General features: G+C 42.2%; 1 protein-coding gene across 7 annotated transcripts in view; it reads right to left on the bottom strand.

The window, feature by feature from the left end:
- Positions 1 to 1,999: 1,999 nt before the first annotated feature.
- The window catches only part of SLC11A2 (solute carrier family 11 member 2), a 51,412-nt gene continuing 33,445 nt past the window's right edge, over positions 2,000 to 19,966 (bottom strand). For 5 of the 7 annotated variants that reach the window (XM_067696535.1, XM_067696532.1, XM_067696533.1 and 2 more), the window contains exons 5-18: positions 19,442 to 19,561; positions 17,856 to 17,962; positions 17,266 to 17,336; positions 17,091 to 17,158; positions 15,553 to 15,708; positions 14,513 to 14,671; positions 13,606 to 13,692; positions 12,596 to 12,715; positions 12,292 to 12,441; positions 11,656 to 11,729; positions 10,666 to 10,819; positions 8,788 to 8,841; positions 5,277 to 5,309; positions 2,000 to 2,680 (exon numbers count right to left, since the gene is read on the bottom strand). In XM_067696535.1, the coding sequence (XP_067552636.1) occupies positions 2,600 to 2,680; positions 5,277 to 5,309; positions 8,788 to 8,841; positions 10,666 to 10,819; positions 11,656 to 11,729; positions 12,292 to 12,441; positions 12,596 to 12,715; positions 13,606 to 13,692; positions 14,513 to 14,671; positions 15,553 to 15,708; positions 17,091 to 17,158; positions 17,266 to 17,336; positions 17,856 to 17,962; positions 19,442 to 19,561 (1,434 nt within the window). In that variant the 3' untranslated portion in view covers positions 2,000 to 2,599. The remainder of the gene's footprint in view (positions 2,681 to 5,276; positions 5,310 to 8,787; positions 8,842 to 10,665; positions 10,820 to 11,655; positions 11,730 to 12,291; positions 12,442 to 12,595; positions 12,716 to 13,605; positions 13,693 to 14,512; positions 14,672 to 15,552; positions 15,709 to 17,090; positions 17,159 to 17,265; positions 17,337 to 17,855; positions 17,963 to 19,441; positions 19,562 to 19,966) is intronic. The other 2 variants (XM_067696537.1, XM_067696536.1) reach the window with 1 other exon arrangement.

A 19,966-nucleotide genomic window follows, 5' to 3' on the forward strand; every position in this document is an offset into this window, starting at 1 on the left:
GCGATCCAGAGGTTAAGACTCCACCTTCCGGTGCAGGGGGTGAGGGTTCAATCCCTGGTTGGGGAGCTAAGATCCCACGTGCTGCACAGCACGGCCAAAAAAAAAGATTGAATATATTAATATCTATATAAGCACATAACATAGAAATCCAGATTTGTAAATCATAAATTAAAGAATAATTAAATATTCTTGACTTAGCATAAAACTTTACCCAAGACTCACCCTTTAGACATCAATCTTCTCTACTGGTTTTAGCATGATTCAGTTTGCTTTATTATCAAATTTTCTGATTACAGGAGCTATATGACCTGAGGGGTATACTTATAAATTTTTGTAAACTCTAGTCTGTTCCTAGTAACATACAGTTAAAGAATGGAGAAAAGCTACAGAAATTCCTCAAGTACTTAATCTCTGTTTAACCAACCACCTTATCTTTTTGTGAGTTGCAAAACAGGATTTTCTTTTTTGCTTTTTTTTTTCTTTCCCCAAATATTCTCTGGTAGTGAAACTACTGAGAAATGAAATTGCCCATGGAGGGAGGAAAATCCAACAAACTGATTCATCTAGATTGCTGTCTCTGTATAAAGAAACCAAAACGCTGAAACTCATTTTTTAAGTCGCTTTTTCAAGTAAAAGCTGATAAGTGGCGTTAACTCAGTTTCATTTTTGAGATCAGAAGGTCTCTAACCTAGGTTGCAAGGATGCCGCTCTTATCAGAAGTTTCAAGGGCCATGAAGTAGAAATGAGGGAATTTGAAAGTATCATCTTGGAAAAAAATCCCTGCCACTTAGAGGATCAAATCATTATAAATGAACATAGGCAATGTCTGAATTTTTTTAAGTCTTATTGAAAGGTGCTAAGTTTTAAAATAAGGCAGAAAAAAATAAAATAAAATAAGGCAGAGGGGTTGGATATTCAATTTTTACGCTGAAAGAGAAAAGTGATGCTCAAACACACAAGGGCTGCAGGGTTTGCAAACTCAATGCCTTTGGGGCTGGAAGGAAATGAAAGAAGGCATGGATGCCACCCTGGAGTATATTCCATTAAAAATGGATAGCTGGGCATGAACTTATATATACTACCGAGTGTAAAATAGACAGCTAGTGTGAAGCAACTGCATAGCACAGGGAGATCAGCTCGGTGCTTTGTGACCACCTAGAGGGGTGGGATAGGGAGGGTGGGAGGGAGACGCAAGAGGGAGGAGATATGGGGATATATGTATATGTATAGCTGATTCACTTTGTTATACAGTAAAAACTAACACACCATTGTAAAGCAATTATACTCCAATAAAGATGTAAAAAAAATGGATAGCTGCCACTCAGTTTAAGCCAACTGCACTTCCATGAAGCAACGTGGGCCCAATGTTGAAAATCTTCTGACTTTTCAATCAGATCGTTATGTAGAAACTTTCAAGTTTTAAATACTAAATGTTTTATTATAAAAATTTTATGGAAAAAAAAAATCCTGGTTAGGAACAGGGGGATCAAAAAATATCTATAAGCCACATGTAGGCAGGCAGCTTGTGACATGTGGACAAATCTTCCAAGTCCCAGTCTAGTTCTCATCTCATACTATTATACTTGGTATATATAACTTAAAACGCTTAGCATTCCCTAGGAGAGTCAGCGTTAGAAATATTAGCCACTCCGGGAAATAGACTTTGGACCTAGAAATGGTGTTTGGAGTGTTAATGGGAAAAGTGGGAAGAAAAGACATGGTGGGACTATACACACATCAGAAAGAAAACTAATACCTCCATTATCTTCTGTTGGGACTTACAAAGTTAAATGTTAGAATTCTTTTTATACCTACAACTTAAATGCTAGAATGGGCTGAGTTACAATGCAGCAGGGAAAACTGATCATTGGTTTCAGTGTGATTTCTGGCTCCTGTTCGTAGGCGTTAAGCTCTTTGGAAAATACCATCATATCTCTGAAAAAAACTCAAGAAAAGCAACAAAGAAAATAACAATCACAAAGCACACCGACAACCAGGATTAAACATGCCAAATAGAAGAAGTGTTTTCTTTGGAAATGATGTGCTAGAATCAGTAGTCACCAAGGTTCGGTCAATAAAAATCAAAGTGAAATTTAACTGGCTATAGTCAAGTATCACTTTAAAAGTAAGTCAGCTTGACCAGTTCACTCTGAAAAAGAACAATGCTCCTTTTCCTTTGTCACTTGCGATCCAGACAAAATAAATACCTGATTTATCTGAGCAACATTTGTTAAAAAAATACAAAAGATCTATCATTTTTATATAACCTTAAAACTCTACCCAAACTGATATGTTCAGGTTTACCTAAACATACACACATATATATATTTTAAATTCCAGAAGTCGAGACACAAGCCCATAGGGGTGTGTGACCATCACGGGCTAAAAATTTAACTCTGGCAGTTGCAGGACTCTCCGGGTCTCTGACCTACACTGAAAGCTGTCAGCTTTTAACACCCGTCCCATGAGGAAATCTTTGCCTTCTGCTCAAAATGGTTGAACAAAACTCACCACTGAACTAACAGAGATACGTTAACAGGACACTTGGCACAAAAGGACTAAGAGAAAGTGGGTCTTATAGAGTCTCTCAGGCTGTCAGTCATCTAGACACAAGTGAGTCAGCATCCACGGTGTTCAGAAGGTAGAGTTCAGGCTGAACTGTCAATCCCAGACGTAGGTACTGAGGACAAAAAGATGGAAAAGGGTTAGACTGATTTGCAAGTATTTAAATATTGAATTTGGCATTTAAGTACCTATAATCAGCATGTCAATGTAGGTCTTTTTTCAGTTCTATATAGACTTTCATTTCAGAAAAGAAATGGCTTACAGATACATGAATGGTTTATTGTATATAAAATAATTGCTAGGAGCCGAAATAGTTAAAGATTGAGATGGTACCGAATGCCCTCAGGAAAATTTGCACTTTGACTATCCTCGCGACACACTCTGCCTCAGGATGATTGTTTCTGATCAGGATATTAAGAGCAAACGCACTGCGAGCTTTTGTACTTTAATACCAAGTGTGTTAGAAATAAAATTCAGGGAATTTTCTGGCTGCCCAATGGTTAGGACTCCAGGCTTTTACTGCTGAGAGCGCAGGTTCAACCCCTGGTCGGGGAACTAAGATCCCACAAGCTGCCCAGCACAGCCAAAACAAAAGAAATAAAATTGCAAATAATCTAAATCCTGACCCTATTATCTGGGCCCTATTATCCTTTGGCACATGAGCAAAGCAAAGCCTTTCATTAAAAAAAACAAAATGGCATGTACTAAGAGAAGAGATGAGCTACGGGTCCCAACCGTTTATCAGGCTGAATTAGAATCACTTCAGCTGCTTTTAAAACACGTTGTCAGACCCACCCCTGGAGACCTGAATCCAGATGGTTTGTGTTGGCATCTGTGAAGTTGTATCTTACTTTTTCTCTCCTCCGAATTCACCATGGGACAATCACTGAGTCTCCTTTTAGCGCTACTGTTATTACTTGGGGTGTTAGGAATGTTGTTGCCCCTTGTCAACAACAAACTCTTTTTGGCCTATCAGTTGCCTCACCTGCATAAAGGCTGATTCTTTTGTTATAAGAATTAAATGAAATCATGAGTGCTCAGGATGCCGAATGCACACTATAAATTCATAGAAAGAAAATGTTTCTATTATATAGTGGAAAAGGAACTGGAGTTGGGGTCAAGCTCCAACTCTGCCCCTTCCTATGACCTTGAGCAAGTCATGTATCTTTCTGGAGCCTTATCCTACTTATTTGTAAAATGGGAATAAACGCTACATTTGAAAATGTCAAGTACGTTAATAAGCTATCTCATGTTAGTCTTCAGTAATTGCTGTGCCACACAGCATGTGGGATCTTAGTTCCCCAACCAGGGATCGAACCTGCGCCCCCTGCAGTGGAAGTGCGGAGTCTTAACCACTGGACCACCAGGGAAGTTCCAGTCTTCAATAATTTTTTAACACATTACAAATTGCCCTGTATACCTCACAAGCTTGTGATGACTGTGTGAAGATGAAACCAAATGGAGCCCAAGATAAAACTATTCTCAACTAGTGGGCTAGGAAATTACTGAGTCACACTGGCCTTAGGGCCGAACAACGGGACTTCAGACTTCAGCTTGCTTACTCACTTTAAGGTCTTATGACTCAAGCTTTAGTAACCAAGAGCGATTGTCAGATACACTGACAATTCACTGCAGTCTTTTCTCAAGTGAGCTAAGGTGGTGGGCTTCTTCATTATGTAGAAAGCAAGGGTTGCATTTTTAGTCCCATGACCTCCAGGTTGTATCACTTAGATGACTTAGCAGAGAGCACTCCTTCATTGGAGAAGTTTGTCATATTGCTCGGAGGCACTAAGAAATGGGGTAAATTGCACAGGAATTGGCTAAACCTTTCAAGGGCAGAGAGGTATGCAAATGAATAAACTATTAGTCCTTAGTTATTGCTGGGGTAGGATCATAGAGGGCCCTGCCCATTTTCCACACCTACCTGAAAAAGCATTCAGGTACTTTTTAAAATTTAGCACAGGCCAAACAAAATTAGCCTACCAGCTGGCAGCTTTTGATCTAAACCATATTCTAGCACTCATCAGAGTATCAAGCAAAGTATCTTTGATATGTTGCTGTTCTTGGAGCTGCTAAACACCAAAGCTTGGTGTCTTAACTGCGCATGAAGTGTATACTATATATTACATAGCATGACTGGTAATGATGATGTGGGCTCTGGAATTAAGCTACTCAAGTTCAAATGCCAATTGCCCACTTTTTAGTGATGTATTATTTTACTTTTTGGTCCTTCAGTTGCCTTATCTATATAGAGGCTGATCCTCTTGTTATAAGAATTACATGAGATCATATGAGTGCAAAGACCCCGGCTAGCACATAGCAGTGTGTTAGTCATTTTTAACATTCAAAAGCCAAGGTGCCAAGAGAAGGTGACACATTTGGATGCATTGGTCCTATCCAAGGAAGGAACAGAAAGCACTCCAGAGGGCAGAGCTAAAGGAAATATCTCAGATCAGGATCTTCAAATTGTTATGCATCCGATTTTAGTTCTGAAATTAAATCCAAAGTAAGGAGTTCCCTGGTGGCCTAGTGGTTAGGATTCAGGGCTTTCATTGCCATGGGCCCGAGTGGAACTGAGACCCCGTAAGCCACGCAGCAAGGCAAAAAAAAATAATAAGATTTAAACAAAAACAAAGTTAGAAGGGAGAGCTAAATGAGGAAGGACAACATGGAGAACAAAATTGCCAGATAACTTCTATGGTGTTACTTACAGTATTCAGCTCCTGTAAGACAGACAGGGAAAGCTTGCAACAGAGAAAGGGAAAATGAAGTTCTAGTGACACCCTTGAAACAAATTAAGTGCTGACTTAGATTTTCCTGCCATGTGTTTGGTGACAAGGCTAGTAGTTTACTGTGTCTGGGCTCTGTCTTTGTTTCTATTAAACGGTGCCAATATTTCCATTTATATCAGGTCTGCCAAAATGCTTTCATTTTTAACCTAAACAATTTTGGTTTCTCTTTTCAAATACTCATACTTTTCAAATACTCATACTTTTTTTTTGGTAGCATATACAGAATATAAAAGACCTCAATGGTGAAACAAGACTACAGATAGAAAAATGTTCAGCTTAGAGCAGAAAAAGGCCAGATGACAATGTTTTTTCAACTTTAAATATGGTAATGATGTAACCTTTAGCAATGGCAAAACTATCTGACTAAATGGGTAATAGAAATTAGTGTTTGGTGTCTGCAATTCATCAAGTCTTCTGGGAACTAAACCTATGTTGAGCCTTGAACGACATAAATTTGAACTGCGTGAGTCCACCCATACATGGATTTTTTCCCCAGTGGTAAATACTACAGTACTACATGACCCCAGGCAGGTTGAATCTGAGAACGCGGAACCGCAGATTCGGAGGAACACTGGACATGAAGGGCCGACTATAAACATGAAAGCCCAACTATAAATTTTACACAGATTTTTTATTCCATGGAGGGTCAGTGCCCCAATCCCGGGTTGTCCAGAGATCAACTGTATTTCTCTCTCTCTTCTAAAGAGAAAAATCACTAACAGTGTGAGTTTAGTATGTCATTCCAGGTGGTAGTTGATGTTTCAGTATTTCAAAGTGGTTGACGCCCCATTAATAAAGTATTTTCAAAGTTAAAAAAATACCCATGAAACCAAATTGGAAAAAGGAAAAGAAACTTTTTAATTACAAACCAAGTTTACATATTGTTGAATGATCACTAAAAACTTGCTGCAATCACTCCTAAAACCACTAGCAGGACCTCACAGGAGCCAAACTGCAGCTCTTTCCCATCCCTGTTAATTCCCAGTATGCTGTAGCAGCACAATTATTTCATGCCACATTTATGGAGAACAAGGACCAGTTTACATAAAATACAATTGTATATCCTTAAACATTCCACACAAACGTACTGCACATGCTGGCACTGGAAGACTTCAGTCCTAAACATTGTTTATTGTACCCAAAGTACTGGCTGACTAGAAAGTACACTTTCTATCTGAAAGGATCAAATGGAATACAGTATGGGAGTGTTTTTAACACTGAATACTACTACACACACACAGATATAAAATGCCATTTAACTGGGAAGAAATTTTCCATCATTGCAAGTCATATATATAACTTTTCAAAGAAAACTAGCAGCTTTTACCTGGGCTTCTAAATATTTGTGAATCTGAGACTGACTGGACTCACCCAGACTGGGGTCAAAGGTAAATGTTACTGTAGTGTCTTTACGAAGAATTTTGTCAATGTGGCCCTCACCTACAGCTGCCAGACGAGAGCTTAAGATGTCAGTCCCCGATATCTTCAGTATGGTCTTATGTCAGTTTGGGGAATGATGGTAGGGGAGAGGGAGGGATATGAGGAGGGACAGTTAGGGAAATTTGTCTCTCATGATCCTGAGCTCTATCACTGGAGGGGCTGAGATAAAGGTAAGGTCAGTGAAACATAGTAGTTTACCCTTAATGCCATATAAAAGACAGTTCATTCAGTCTATGCTTTTAACTGTGTACAAAGTATCGGCAATAATGCCTTTAGGGGCTCAGGTGAACAGAGAACATCAATCAACAAGGACTCCAGAAGAAAAACACCAAAAATGAAAAGTCCTTCAATGCCATTCCCATTACTGTTCTCTCCAAGTCAGTGGCTATAAAAGACTTGATTATTTATCTCCATCAGACAAATGTGATTTTGTTTGAGATAATCACATAGTCTCAGGCTCCACATGTAAAAATGTCAGAAGTGGCTGAAGAGCAGCAGCTGCATGCTGAAGGGACCCATCTCCTCTGATTCCAGAGCTCCACCATCTGGTCTCAAAGTTTTTCCCTCTGAGGGAATGGCTGAAGAGAGGTAGCCCAGCACAACCCTGCTGAGAGAACTTTGTAACCATAGTGATACCTAAGGACTTGCTGAGAGCGAGCGAGCTTTGCAACCGTTAGATCCAGAGCTCCCGAGATTGCCTTGCAAGTCGTCTTGGGCATGCTTCAGAAAAAGGTGACGATTCTGGTAGAAGGTGGCTTTTAGGAATAAAACAGATGGCTCTTCTTCTTTCAAGTTTTTCTCCTCACCCCAAAGTCTCATGAGAACATCAGTGCATAAGCGCTACCATCTCTTTCTATCACTACCCTCCTGAAGGAGGAAGGTGAAGGTTTCATGACTCTAAGTGCTCAAGAAGAAATACCGTCAGGAAAGCTTGGTACTAACATGAAAGTTATTAAAATTAGGACTCCCAAGAAAATTTCGATAAGCTTTCAGTCTCTGAGGAAAATCATCGAAGTGATTTTCAAATGAGATGAGTAACCACCACCTACAGGTGAGTTTTGCTATCTGTCCATTTACCATCTTCTTTATGCTTTCTCACCCCTCTTAACATCCAGAGAAATTTAAAGTGAAAATAAGTTAAGAGAATCCTGAACCTGATAGAGGTAGATATCTCGTAATTTTATATTTCAAATGGATCAAACCACTCTAGTTGAGATTTTATTTTTTTATAATTAAAACAATTCAAAGGGTATGCATAAGGAAAGTATTTCTCAGCCTTTTAAAATCCATTATCTTTTGATAAACAAAACTTGCATACCCATTCTGTAATTTGTATCATGAAAAATTTACTGCATTTTCCAAATATGTTTTTTTAACATATAGTCAGTCTTGTTAAGAATCATGCATAGGGCTTCCCTGGCGGCGCAGAGGTTGAGAGTCCGCCTGCCGATGCAGGGGACACGGGTTCATGCCCCGGTCCGGGAAGATACCACATGCCGCGGAGCGGCTAGGCCCGTGAGCCACGGCTGCTGAGCCTGCGCGTCCGGAGGCTGTGCTCCGCAATGGGAGAGGCTACAATAGTGATAGGCCCGCGTACCGCAAAAAAAACAAAAAGAATCATGCATAGATGATAATCTCTCAAAACGATAAAACAAGCTGGCCCTTGGGCAGTTAAAGAGTTTAGTGTTGTTTGAGAGCAGCAGATGTCAGCTTTTCAAGGACCCTACCTAATCCAGTTCCCAGGTTAGGAGGTCAGGAAGAAAAATAATGGCTTCTTTCAAACACATATGCAAAAGCCTTTCCCAACAAACAGTTGAGTCCGAAATGCAGTCTGTGCAACAGCACATACTTTTGGCTATGTTCACACAGTAAACCATAGCAACACACTGGCTCTGATGGCTACCTGCGGAAGACAGACAGACTGACCCAGTGTTTACTTAGTACAGCCACTGGTGGCTCCTTCGGTCAGCAGGACTTTAGAGGTGCTTACCGTGTGCCCACAGTCCAGGAAGGACATGCCCAGTGCAATCAAACATTGCCAACCCTGAAAGAGAAAATACAGTCATCATTCACCGACCTCTCTGAAGAGCCTCTTACCCATGACTGCCCACATTGCACTGCTCAGATACAAACCTCTTTTGCCATACTATTTTCAATACTGAGTTCCCTCTGTTCCTACTGCTTTGTGTTTGGTTTGTTTCTTTTAGCTGACTGGGAGAGTTCCCTGAAGACCACTTTTCTTCAGTCCTACCCCATTCCTCACGATAGGGGGAATGACTGATTGCCTAATACAACTGCTATAGTCTCCTGAGCTGCTCTATAAGTATACGTTTTCGAGCTAAACAGTAGTAATTCACTCTAGAATCAGCCCTAAGCCTTAAAAATGGGTCTTCAGGGACTTCCCTGGTGGTACAGTGGTTGAGAATCCGCCTGCAAATGCAGGGGACACGGGTTCGATCCCTGGTCCGGGAAGATCCCACATGTCGTGGAGCAACTAAGCCCGTGCACCACAACTACTGAGTCTGCGCTCTAGAGCCCAGGAGCCACAACTACTGAGCCCTCATACCACAGCTACTGAAGCCTGCACACCTAGAGCCCGTGCTCCACAACAAGAGAAGCCACCACAATGAGAAGCCCGCGCACCACGACGGAGAGTAGCCACCGCTCGCCACAACTAGAGAAAGCCCGCGCATAGCAACGAAGACCCAATGCAGCCATAAACAAACAAACAAATAAATAAATTTATTTTTAAAAATGGGTCTTCAACAATCTCAATAGTCTCAGGCTGACTGAGAACTCGGCACCTTCATAACCAATTTGCACGAAGGAAGGATTCCCTTAAGTTCTATAGCAAATTTTTAAAACAGTTTCTGTCAAGGACATACTCAGTTACTTGGGTTTCCTTGGAATAAGTCCCTATATTATGGTCAGCATAATCTTAGAGTGCCCATGGTTTACTGGGGAGGAAAAAAGAAGGGATATATCCATCCAGGGCATAATTTTTCAATATTCACTAAAATGATTTTCTCAATCAAGTACATAACCTGTAGCAGACATTGGCATGGGGACTAGGTAAGTGTTATAAAGATGAGCAGTGGGTTTCCACCCTCCATCCCTGCTATTCTCTGTAGCAGACATGGTATGAAGTCTGCTGTCCCTAATCCTCAACTCCTGTGTTTTTCAGAGAAACCTGTATAGAATAGGGAGGTGGATTTGTTGTTGCTATAGCTGCTTTTCATTAATATAAGTAATGTTACAGAAGATGTGGAAAATAGAGAAAAGAATATATCCATAATCCCACCAGCCTAAGACAACAACTATTACGATTTTTACATAATTTACTCTGGACTTTTGAAAATTTTTTTGATTACCTAGGTATACACAATTTTGCATTCCTTTTCTATGTAGCTATATTTTATAACCATCACTTTAAAATAACTCTAGAATAACTCAATGAGAGAATATCACTATTTAATTATGTCCTTATTGGATAGCTATTAAGTAGTAGAGCTGGGCAGGGCTGTGAACCCACATGTGCTGCTCTCCAAAGATTTGAAATCACACTCCACAGCTCCCTTCTCCAATCCCATCTTGTACCACTCTCTACTTTCTACACTGCTGATCTTCTTTTAGTTCTTCAAACATACTACACTCTCTTGTTAGGAATTATTAAGAATGGAAACCAGACAGAAGTGACAGAAATAGAAAAATGATAGCTCTTAGGAACCAAGGTAGATTTTATGGTTAAAAATATTGTTTAATCACAGCTGGTTTAACGACTCTTTCAGGTCCTTTCATTTCTGAGTGCTAGCCACACCTCGACCACCCTGATACCTATATGCCCCTGCCCCCTCCCAAATGGACTTACCAAGTAAAACACAAAGCTCAGATAAGCTATGCTGACCACAGCAGCCACCACATACAATGTCACATGCCCTAGGTCCTGGACATAAACCACGACAAAGTACATGTTGATGGAACAGACGATAAGGACCAAGATACCGCCTGCGATCCTCCAGCCTCTGTAAAAAGAAACAGCACAATTATTGGTGGAATAGCCCAACCTGTCCACAAACATAAAAAGACACTGTGTCTTTTGGGGTACACAGGACAGGAGTTAAGAGGCATTTCAAAATGAACTGAAAAGTGGTTCTTAGGTTAAATGAGCCTAATCTGTTACATAATGATAGTTACATAATGATAGGGAGAAAGAGGGGAAAAAAACACTATCAGGGCTTCCCTGGTGGTGCAGTGGTTGAGAGTCCACCTGCCGATGCAGGAGACACGGGTTCGTGCCCCAGTCCAGGAGGATCCCACGTGCCGCGGAGCGGCTGGGCCCGTGAGCCATGGCCACTGAGCCTGCGCATCCGGAGCCTGTGCTCCGCAACGGGAGAGGCCACAACAGTGAGAGGCCCGCGTACCAAAAAAAAAAAAAAACACTATCAAATAATCCCTATTATTAAAGTCCCTGAAAATGCAAAAAGTCATGAGTCCCTAGAGATGTAACAAGTCATTTCAAATAAACCATGTCCTTTAAAGATGTATGTAAAAGGTATTAGCTTATGCCCTTCGCATCAAGATCATTTAACACGGAATTAAGGGGCTTTAAACTTAAGTGGCTGAAGCTAAAGAGTTAAAGCCCTAAAAGCCGAAAAATTTCCCCCAGAAATGAAAACTGTGCTTGCCCTCCTTCGTTACATTCACAGTCTCCATTTTCTAAGTCAAAGACCGAGGGGGCAGCTTTAGCAATCACCTCTCAAAGCATATAGTTCCCCTATGACTTATTTTCTGACTGGCCTGTTTGATGAAGATACCCTTCCCCCATATATATTTGGGGAACTAAAAGAAGTACACTCACAGTCCATTGGCAAATTCACTCATTACCGGCCGCAAGCTCGTAAACGTGAGGATGGGTATGAGAGCAAAGGGAAGCTGGAAAAGAAAAAACTAAGATCAGATAGGGCCACTGGGGGTCCTTGTATCACCCCAGAGAGCAGCACTGTTAGCAAAAGGGAACCATAGACCCTGTCTCATCTACTCCATGAGAAATTATTCCTATCATTCCAACATGCTGGAGCATTATGTGGAAATCTGTAGAGGTGTCATTAACCTAGCATCAATTATGATCATAGTGTCTTGTACACAGTGTCAGATACAAAATTTGTATCTGCCTTGTCTTCTTAATCTCCACAAAATCTAGCAGTGTCCTATACGTTATTTAATGTTTGCTTGGATTAACGAACAATAGTTTTGTGTTCTATGTGTGATTATAGCTTATAATTCCCATTCAAAAAAAACACCAAGCTTAAAAACCCAGCCCTTCTAAAAGCCTTTTAGATGCCAGGGATTTCATATGCATTTGCTATAGACCAAGACTGTGCCTCTTTCTTCCTCTGAATTTTCCCCAGCGCGCAGCACTAGGCTTGGCAACTAAGGGCAATACAAAATGCTGCCTGACTCAGTGGGATGCGAGCTTCCCCAGCTCCCTCCTCACTTGTAAGCTCTGAAGAACATTCAGGAAGTCATTCATCCCTGTCAGATGCTCTACATCTTGGAAGACGGCAACAAGCAGAGTGGGGATGATGGCAATGGAGCGGGTCAGAATCACTCGGGCAAAGCGTGACCACCTTAGGTTCAGGAATCCCTAGAAGGAAACACAGAAGCAGGATGAATGTCTGGAATAGGACACAGGAAAAGGTCTGGGGAGGTTCAGGAAGACCTTAGATACGTGGGATTAAGAAGTAACAAAAGGGCAATGTCCTCTTCCTCTAGTCTATCCCAGTCCAAACAGCAGGTACCTCCATGACAAACTGGCCAGAGTAGGTTCCTGTCATGGTGGAGCTCTGTCCTGCAGCCAGGATCCCCACTGCCCAGATGTAGAGTGCAGCAGGCCCGAAGTAACACCCCAGCACAACACCCTGGGGGAGGCAAGGGAGAAAGATATGTTTGTGTCAAAGACCACCTGAGACAACACTCCAAACAGCACTCCTCTGCGACATTTCTCCCTCTTCCTGGCTACGCACCTACCTATGCCAAGTGCTGTGCTGGGCACTGTAACAGAAGCTAGACTTAGGTCCTGACCTCATTCTAGAGGCTTTCAACCTAAATTCTGCTGGAGGGACCTTTATTTCTCCTCAGCCTAGTCCCTTCTCTTCTCTAGGCTCCTAAAGCCTTTATCCTCAACCTATATCTTAACTATTAAAAAAAAAAAAAGTCCACAACACTTCCCAAATTAAATTCCTTAACACCCTATTCTGCAAGATGGTAACAGGAATGAAGAGAGAGCTCAAATAAATTTTGCAAATGCTACATACTATATATTCTACTCGTGGAGGTTCACAATGTAACCAGCATAAAAGGGACAGAGAGGCCCCAGTAAAGACCACCACTTTACTTGGAACACTTTCTTTTCTTCTTTTGGCCGCCCCATGCGGCTTACGGGATCTTAGTTCCCTGAACAGGGATTGAAGCCAGGCCCTCGGCAGTGAGAGCACGGAGTCCTGACCACTGGACCACCAGGACCACCAGGGAATTCCCAGGAACACTTTCTTTAGTCACCCCAATTAACGTCCTATAGAACAATATACTATGAACACAAGTTTGGGAATTGCTGATACAATTCATCTTTTCAGCTGATCTTCTATTCCCTTCCACGTAACCCAAAAGGCTTGTCCAGCATCTGGACCTCTGAAAAAAACACACTCCGGAGAAGATATGCTGAGCTCTGAAGTGAACCCACAGAAAAGACCAGATACTATGCTAAGAATATTGATTCAGGAGCGAAGATCAGAAATCTGAATAGGTTTACCCCTTTGTAGATGTCCACAGCCAGTGTTGAGTTATCGTCAGGAAAAAGGTGAGTATGGGGGCTGCTGATACTTCTACAGGCTTCAACCTGGAACCAAAGCAGTTGAGGAACAACTTTTACTTCTGAGGCCAGCACCCAGACAAGAAGCCCTCTCCTACAGATTATACACAGGTCACCCAAGAGATGGATGCTGGAGGCAAGACACTGGATAAGGGCAGAGACGGGCTGCAGTGTCACTTGAGGTCTTCCTCCGTAATCTTTCTACACCCCCATGCCATCAAAAACATTTACTGAGTTAGAGTGTGCATGGTAATACACGAATGCGGGGTCATTTTAAATGATGACAGGAGGCGAGGGCCCTTAAGGGGGCTTCAGATATGATAGGACACCCAGAATAGGGAGTCCTTAGTCAAAGCAGAGCCAGGAGTCAGAGGTCCTATAGATAAGAAAGTAGTGATCAAAACTAGATAGGCAATCAGGAATCAAGATGACAGAGAATTCGAAAGGACAAGACAGTCTATGTAGCCACAGTTTCTGTTTTCTGTTTGTTGGCTCCGCCCAACCTGTCACCACCAAATGGCAGAACTGGCAAGTGGCTAGTAGTTGGGTAGCAGGAAACAAAAGGGGATGACAAAGAGTCAAACAGGCGTGAAGCCACTAATAATAGCATGAGGCAATCTTTGTCTGAGGCAAGCTCCCTTCCCTGTCAAAAGCTTGGGAAGATGGGTCTAGGCTTGGTCACAGCCCCCAGACTGTAACCCACGACTAGTGCAGTGATTTAGGGAGCAGCACTGAGGCTTGAGATCTATTTCCCCTGAGCTCTAAGTCACTGTCACCTTTTCCTACCCCAATCCAGCCTCCTCTTTACCCTCACATTCACTACCACCCAGGACCCTGGCTTACTCACCACCTGCTCGTTGGTTTTCTCAAAAAATGCTTCAGCAAAGACTGAGACGACAAAGACGTTGATGATAAAGGAAACAAAAAGAGCAATGCAGGATTCAATGAAAAAGTACTTATTGGCTTCCCGAACTTCCTCCTTATTGGCTCGGTCTACCTGTCTGGACTAGAGAGATAACAGCAACGGTCATTTTTTTGACTAGTTGGAACAAGTTTCCTTGTAATATTTCATGAGTTTGGAGTCAGCTGAAAGACCTAGAGGGCAAACAACTAACCACATGAAATGTGAGACTCCGCCTACATCCTGGTTCACTGAGTAAGAACTCCATGACCCTTTGATGATACCACACATCCCCAAACGGAAAAGTGACCGAGTGACTGCTGAGCTCTCAGTTACTGTGGCTGCAAGAGCCACTGATCTGGGCTTCCCTGGTGGCACAGTGGTTGAGAGTCTGCCTGCCGATGCAGGGGACGCGGGTTCGTGCCCTGGTCCGGGAAGATCCCACATGCCGCGGAGCGGCTGGGCCCGTGAGCCATGGCCGCTGAGCCTGCGAGTCCGGAGCCTGTGCTCCACAACGGGAGAGGCCACAACAGTGAGAGGCCCGCGTACCGCAAAAAAAAAACAAAAAACAAAAAAACACTGACCTACAAAAACAACCTGATTTCAGACCTAAGGGGCAGATAACCTTAATTACAAAGGTCTCTGAAATCTCCCAGCAAACTATGGTGTTGGACTGACTGGTAAAAGCCAGGTTGGGCTCTTTCCTCCTGACCTCCACGAGGCCACTCAGGCTTTTGAGATTTAAACACAAGAGACCGGTGCACCTTCAGACCTTTTAAGAAGGACTTTAGTCCCTTCTTTATGGGGTCAGTTATCTCTGGTCGCCTTGGTGATTAAAACAGAGTCCAAGTGTGTGGAGTCCAACTGTGGAAAAACATCTTGCTCCTTCAGGGCTCTAACAGTTGTAAACTAAGTGTGTGTCCCTTGCAACCAAAGGAAAAGATCCCATGAACTACACGGGCCACTGAGATATGGGTTTTGCTTACCTTGACTAAAGCAGAATGCAGGTACATGTTGTGTGGCATGATAACAGCACCCACGGTGCCCACAGCCTGCTCGATCTGTGGGGTACGACAGCCTGAGCAGGATGGCAGGAACATGCCTTTGAGGACCTGGATCTGGCTGGGTTTCACTGTAACATACTACATACCAACCGAACAGCTATTAGCCTTTACTGGAATATGAGACCAGGGGAGTAACACAGTGCTAGGGAACACTCTGCAACCTTTACTCCTTAAACCCCTTCATCAACAGCTACATAGGAAATGAGGAATACAGAACCATCCAAAAAAACCAAGCAGTACAAGGTCAGAGAATTTAGGACTGGGGTATCCAGATATTTCCCATCATATTTTAGATAAACAAAACAGATGTGTAGAGAATGTAATTAATACTCTAAAGAAATAAAATGGCTACTAAGGGCCTTATTGATATTAGCTTCACAGTAACTCCTGTGAGACACACCCAAGAATAGAGTCAATTCTTGATTACCCACACTAATCGTGCTCCTGTGTTCACCTATGTATGTAAAAATCACTTATGTTTGCCACTAGCGTCTGCTGAGACTCATTCAGAGACACTTCTCATATACACTTTTTCCTGGTTTGGCATTTCTCTTGGAAGCCTTAGACCAAGCTGTATCATCTACTCAGAGTAGATGCATTTTTAAAAGTTTGCTAAGCCAGGAACTTCCCTGGTGGCACAGTGGTTAAGAATCCGCCTGCCAATGCAGGGGACACGGGTGCGAGCACTGGTCCAGGAAGATCCTACCTGCCGTGGAGCAACTAAGCCTATGCGCCACAACTACTGAGCCTGCATGCCACGACTACTGAAGCCCATGTGCCTAGAGCCCGTGCTCTGCAACAAGAGAAGCCACCACAGTAAGAAGCCCGCGCACCGCAATGAAGAGTAGCCCCTGCTCGCCGCAACTAGAGAAAGCCCATGTGCAGCAACGAAGATCCAACGCAGCCATAAATAAATTAATTAAAAAAAAAAAGTTTAGCTAGGTCAATAAGCAGAAATCAGTTTATAACAATTGGATATAGAAAGGTGCTATTACTGTAGGTGCATATAACAGTAGGGTTAGGGTTAACCCAATGGAGTATCTGGATTGGGGGACAAACCGGGAAACATGCACTATATCCCCTATAGTTCATTAACTGCTGCATTACAGAGAAAGTCCAAGCTGCAGTTATTATCAACCAGGATGAACAAAAACAGAATCCCTCTAAGGTAACAGCCAAGAATAACCCTGCAATCCCTTCCTTAACCCTCTCCAAGGCTGTTCTGTTGTTGGGATGGCCAACTTGGAAACAGGGAGTCTAGTCTGGAAAGTCCTGGAAATTCTAATCATTTTTGACCTAGGAGTCCCTGCAGGCCTTCTTGGACACTGGTCTTTGCTACCTTTTATTCCTTCCAAATTTGCTCAGGACTGAATTTGGCTTTTTGTTAACAAATACTGTCTTTTATAATAAAAGGAAAAAAAATTGTTTTAAAAAGCTAATGAACAGCCTGTAACACTTGCCTCGTATCCAAATGTGAGGGCCATAACAGTGATGAGAAAACCAAAAAATGCTTCTAGCTTCCGCAAGCCTAAGGGAGAAAATGCAGCAGTGAGCTCACAGAAGGCAGACTCCCCCATCAGCCATGTGATGGAAAGCAGCTCCTTTGACTGACCCCTCCCTTCCCACTCTGCTTACCATATTTGTCCAAAAAGAGAAATACAAAGGTATCTGCAATGGTGATAAGAACTCCACCCCATAGCGGGACCCTAGGTCAGAGATAAGAAACGGAGATTAAAGGAAAGAAAAGAAACATTGAGAAACACTCTCTTCCCAACAGCTCTCCAGCTATACAACACTTGGAGGAGCAAGGACTTAGGGAAAAGGGAACAGTGGCAGGAGGCCAGGCACAGCACCAAGTAAACTCATTCATTCAACTTTGTCTACTATTTCAGACAACCAGGATACAAAGCTGAAAAGTATGGGTCTTATCTCTCAAGCTCACTTGTCTAGTGGGATAAACTGACATACAAATTAATTGTAATACCCACTGCCACACCCTGGATAATAAAGGGTGTGTTGGGTCTCATGACCCAACATAAGAACACGGAAGATACAGAACCTACATTTGCCAAGAGAGAAGAAGGTGGTTCCAGAAAGGTTCCACAGAAAAAGTATTGATACTTGAGTTGAATCTTGAAAATTGAAAATGAGTTGGGTTTTTGTTTTTACACTTGCTTGGAAGTCTAGCAAAACATTGATTACTTTCTAGAGAAAAACCCCCTCACCTTCCTGCAGAGAGGAGATTGATGGCAATGGCGGAGCCAATAACTTCTTGCATATCTGAGCCAACGATAGCCAACTCCACCATCAGCCACAGGATAATTCGTGGAACCTAAACACCAAACAGCAGAAAGATATGGTTCTAATTAATCATTTCTAAGAACTTTCCCCCATAGTTTGGAATTCACATTTTGGCACTGATCCATAAAGAGTCCTTTAAAAGCTTTCGGTCTAGAGATAAAGTACCAGAACTCAGCTCCACTTGGCCCCTTGCTGGAGAAGACCAGACTGCTTCTATGTGGCAGAGCCTGTGAGTCAAGGTCAGGGCAGCGGCTGACTCCAATTTTTTTCTCATTCCTTTCCACTTGACAGAAGAATGGAATTTCCATCCATTATTTCCACTTAATTTTTTGCCTGAAAACAATCCTAAAAGTCTTAGGGGAAAATGAGGATGCTAAGATGGTCAAAATATTGTTCAGGAGAGAACAGAAATGCTGCAGAAGAAAATATCTATCCTGACCATAGCTGAAGAGACAAAACAAGCATGAAAAGGTTAGAGTCATCCTTAATGTAGTAATGCACAAGCAAGTAAAAAAGACAAATATGCAAAGGGACTCGGGGCAAAGTGGTTGGAATTGGGTGTCCTATAACAAAATCTGGGAATTAATCTGGTCAAATAATCCAGCAGAAAGCAATTAAGTAGTGCTGGCTCACTGAGGCCAGGGAAAAAAAAAAAAAACACCTCCAGGTACCTACTACCCAAAAAATATGTCACAAAAAACAACTGCTAAGATACATGAAGAAAGAGAAGCTAAAAGAAATTATAAATTATCAAGGGGTTTTTTTGTTTTGTTTTGTTTTTTTGAGAAGCATATAAGAAAAAGAAAAAGAAAGAAAAAAAAAAAAAAAACAGGTAAGGATACTTTCTCACAGCCAGGAAAGGAGATTAAACATTTAGGACAAACAGGTAGATGAGTACTTATCTAAAGATCAGGCCAGTTTAAAGCTGTCTTCCAGACATTGGGTCCATCCATTCCTGCCTTAGGTAGCAGCAAGAAAGGTTCAAAATATCCAGAAGGAAACTACAGAGGACAGTGTAAACTCCAGGGTCAAGGTAACTGAAAAATCATTATTAACAAATCCAAAGATCCTGCGTAATATAATTTGCAGCAAAAGGAAAAAACTCACTTTCTTCAAATTTATGGCAAAGACAAACAAAAAAGAAAATATGCATAATGCAAAGCGATGGAGTACTATGGATGTATGAATGAAAGTGCTTAGACAGAATACCCCTGCCCCTTTGTGAACTGGGCACTGCTAGGTACCAAAAGGCAGAGTGCAAGGTAAATGTTTACTCAAACAGAATTTTTCTAAGGAAACTTTCTGGGAAATGTGAATCTCATGTTAGATTTTGAAGGAGCACAGAAACATGGGTCAGCCGCGAGAGGGGCTATAGAATTTCCCTTGGGATTCCCAGTCCTCAGGGCCACGGATCCCTACATCCTCCACTATTTCAGTATACAAGGGGGCCAGCACAGGTTGCCAGACACAGAGTCACCTATGATATGAGTAACAGACAAACACTGCTCACCCTGGGATACTGACGGTGACACATTTCAGCAAGATGCAGCCCAGTGACCACTCCCAGTCTAGCTGCAAGGCGCTGGAGCAGGAGCCCCACGATGGTGGCCATCAGAAGAACCCAGAGCAACTAGAGAAGAACAAAATCCCACCATTACACTCATTAGATAACTGGGATTTTTTTGTTTGGTTGTTTGGCAATGTGAATGGGAAACACTACGTTCAGGAAAGAGCCCCGGTCAGGAATCAAATGACCTGAGTTCTGCATCATGTTCTGCACAGAACCTGCTAGGTCACCTTGCACCTTTCTGAGCCTTAGTTTCTCCCATCTGCAGTTTCTCCTGTGTTCAAGGAAACTATGTGGGTAAAATAAAATAAAAAACCATCTATGTGGATAAAATAAAATTTAAAAACAGATGGAAAAGTACTTTTCGCTGAAGTGTCACAGCCAATCAAGTATCAGCATGTAGCCGCTGAGGTTCATATCCAACAGAAAGAGTAGAGGAAAAGGATGTGGTGTGCTATGTGTGTTTAA

The sequence above is a fragment of the Pseudorca crassidens genome, chromosome 11 (genome assembly GCF_039906515.1).
Source record: "Pseudorca crassidens isolate mPseCra1 chromosome 11, mPseCra1.hap1, whole genome shotgun sequence".
NCBI classification, from domain to species: Eukaryota; Metazoa; Chordata; class Mammalia; order Artiodactyla; family Delphinidae; genus Pseudorca; species Pseudorca crassidens.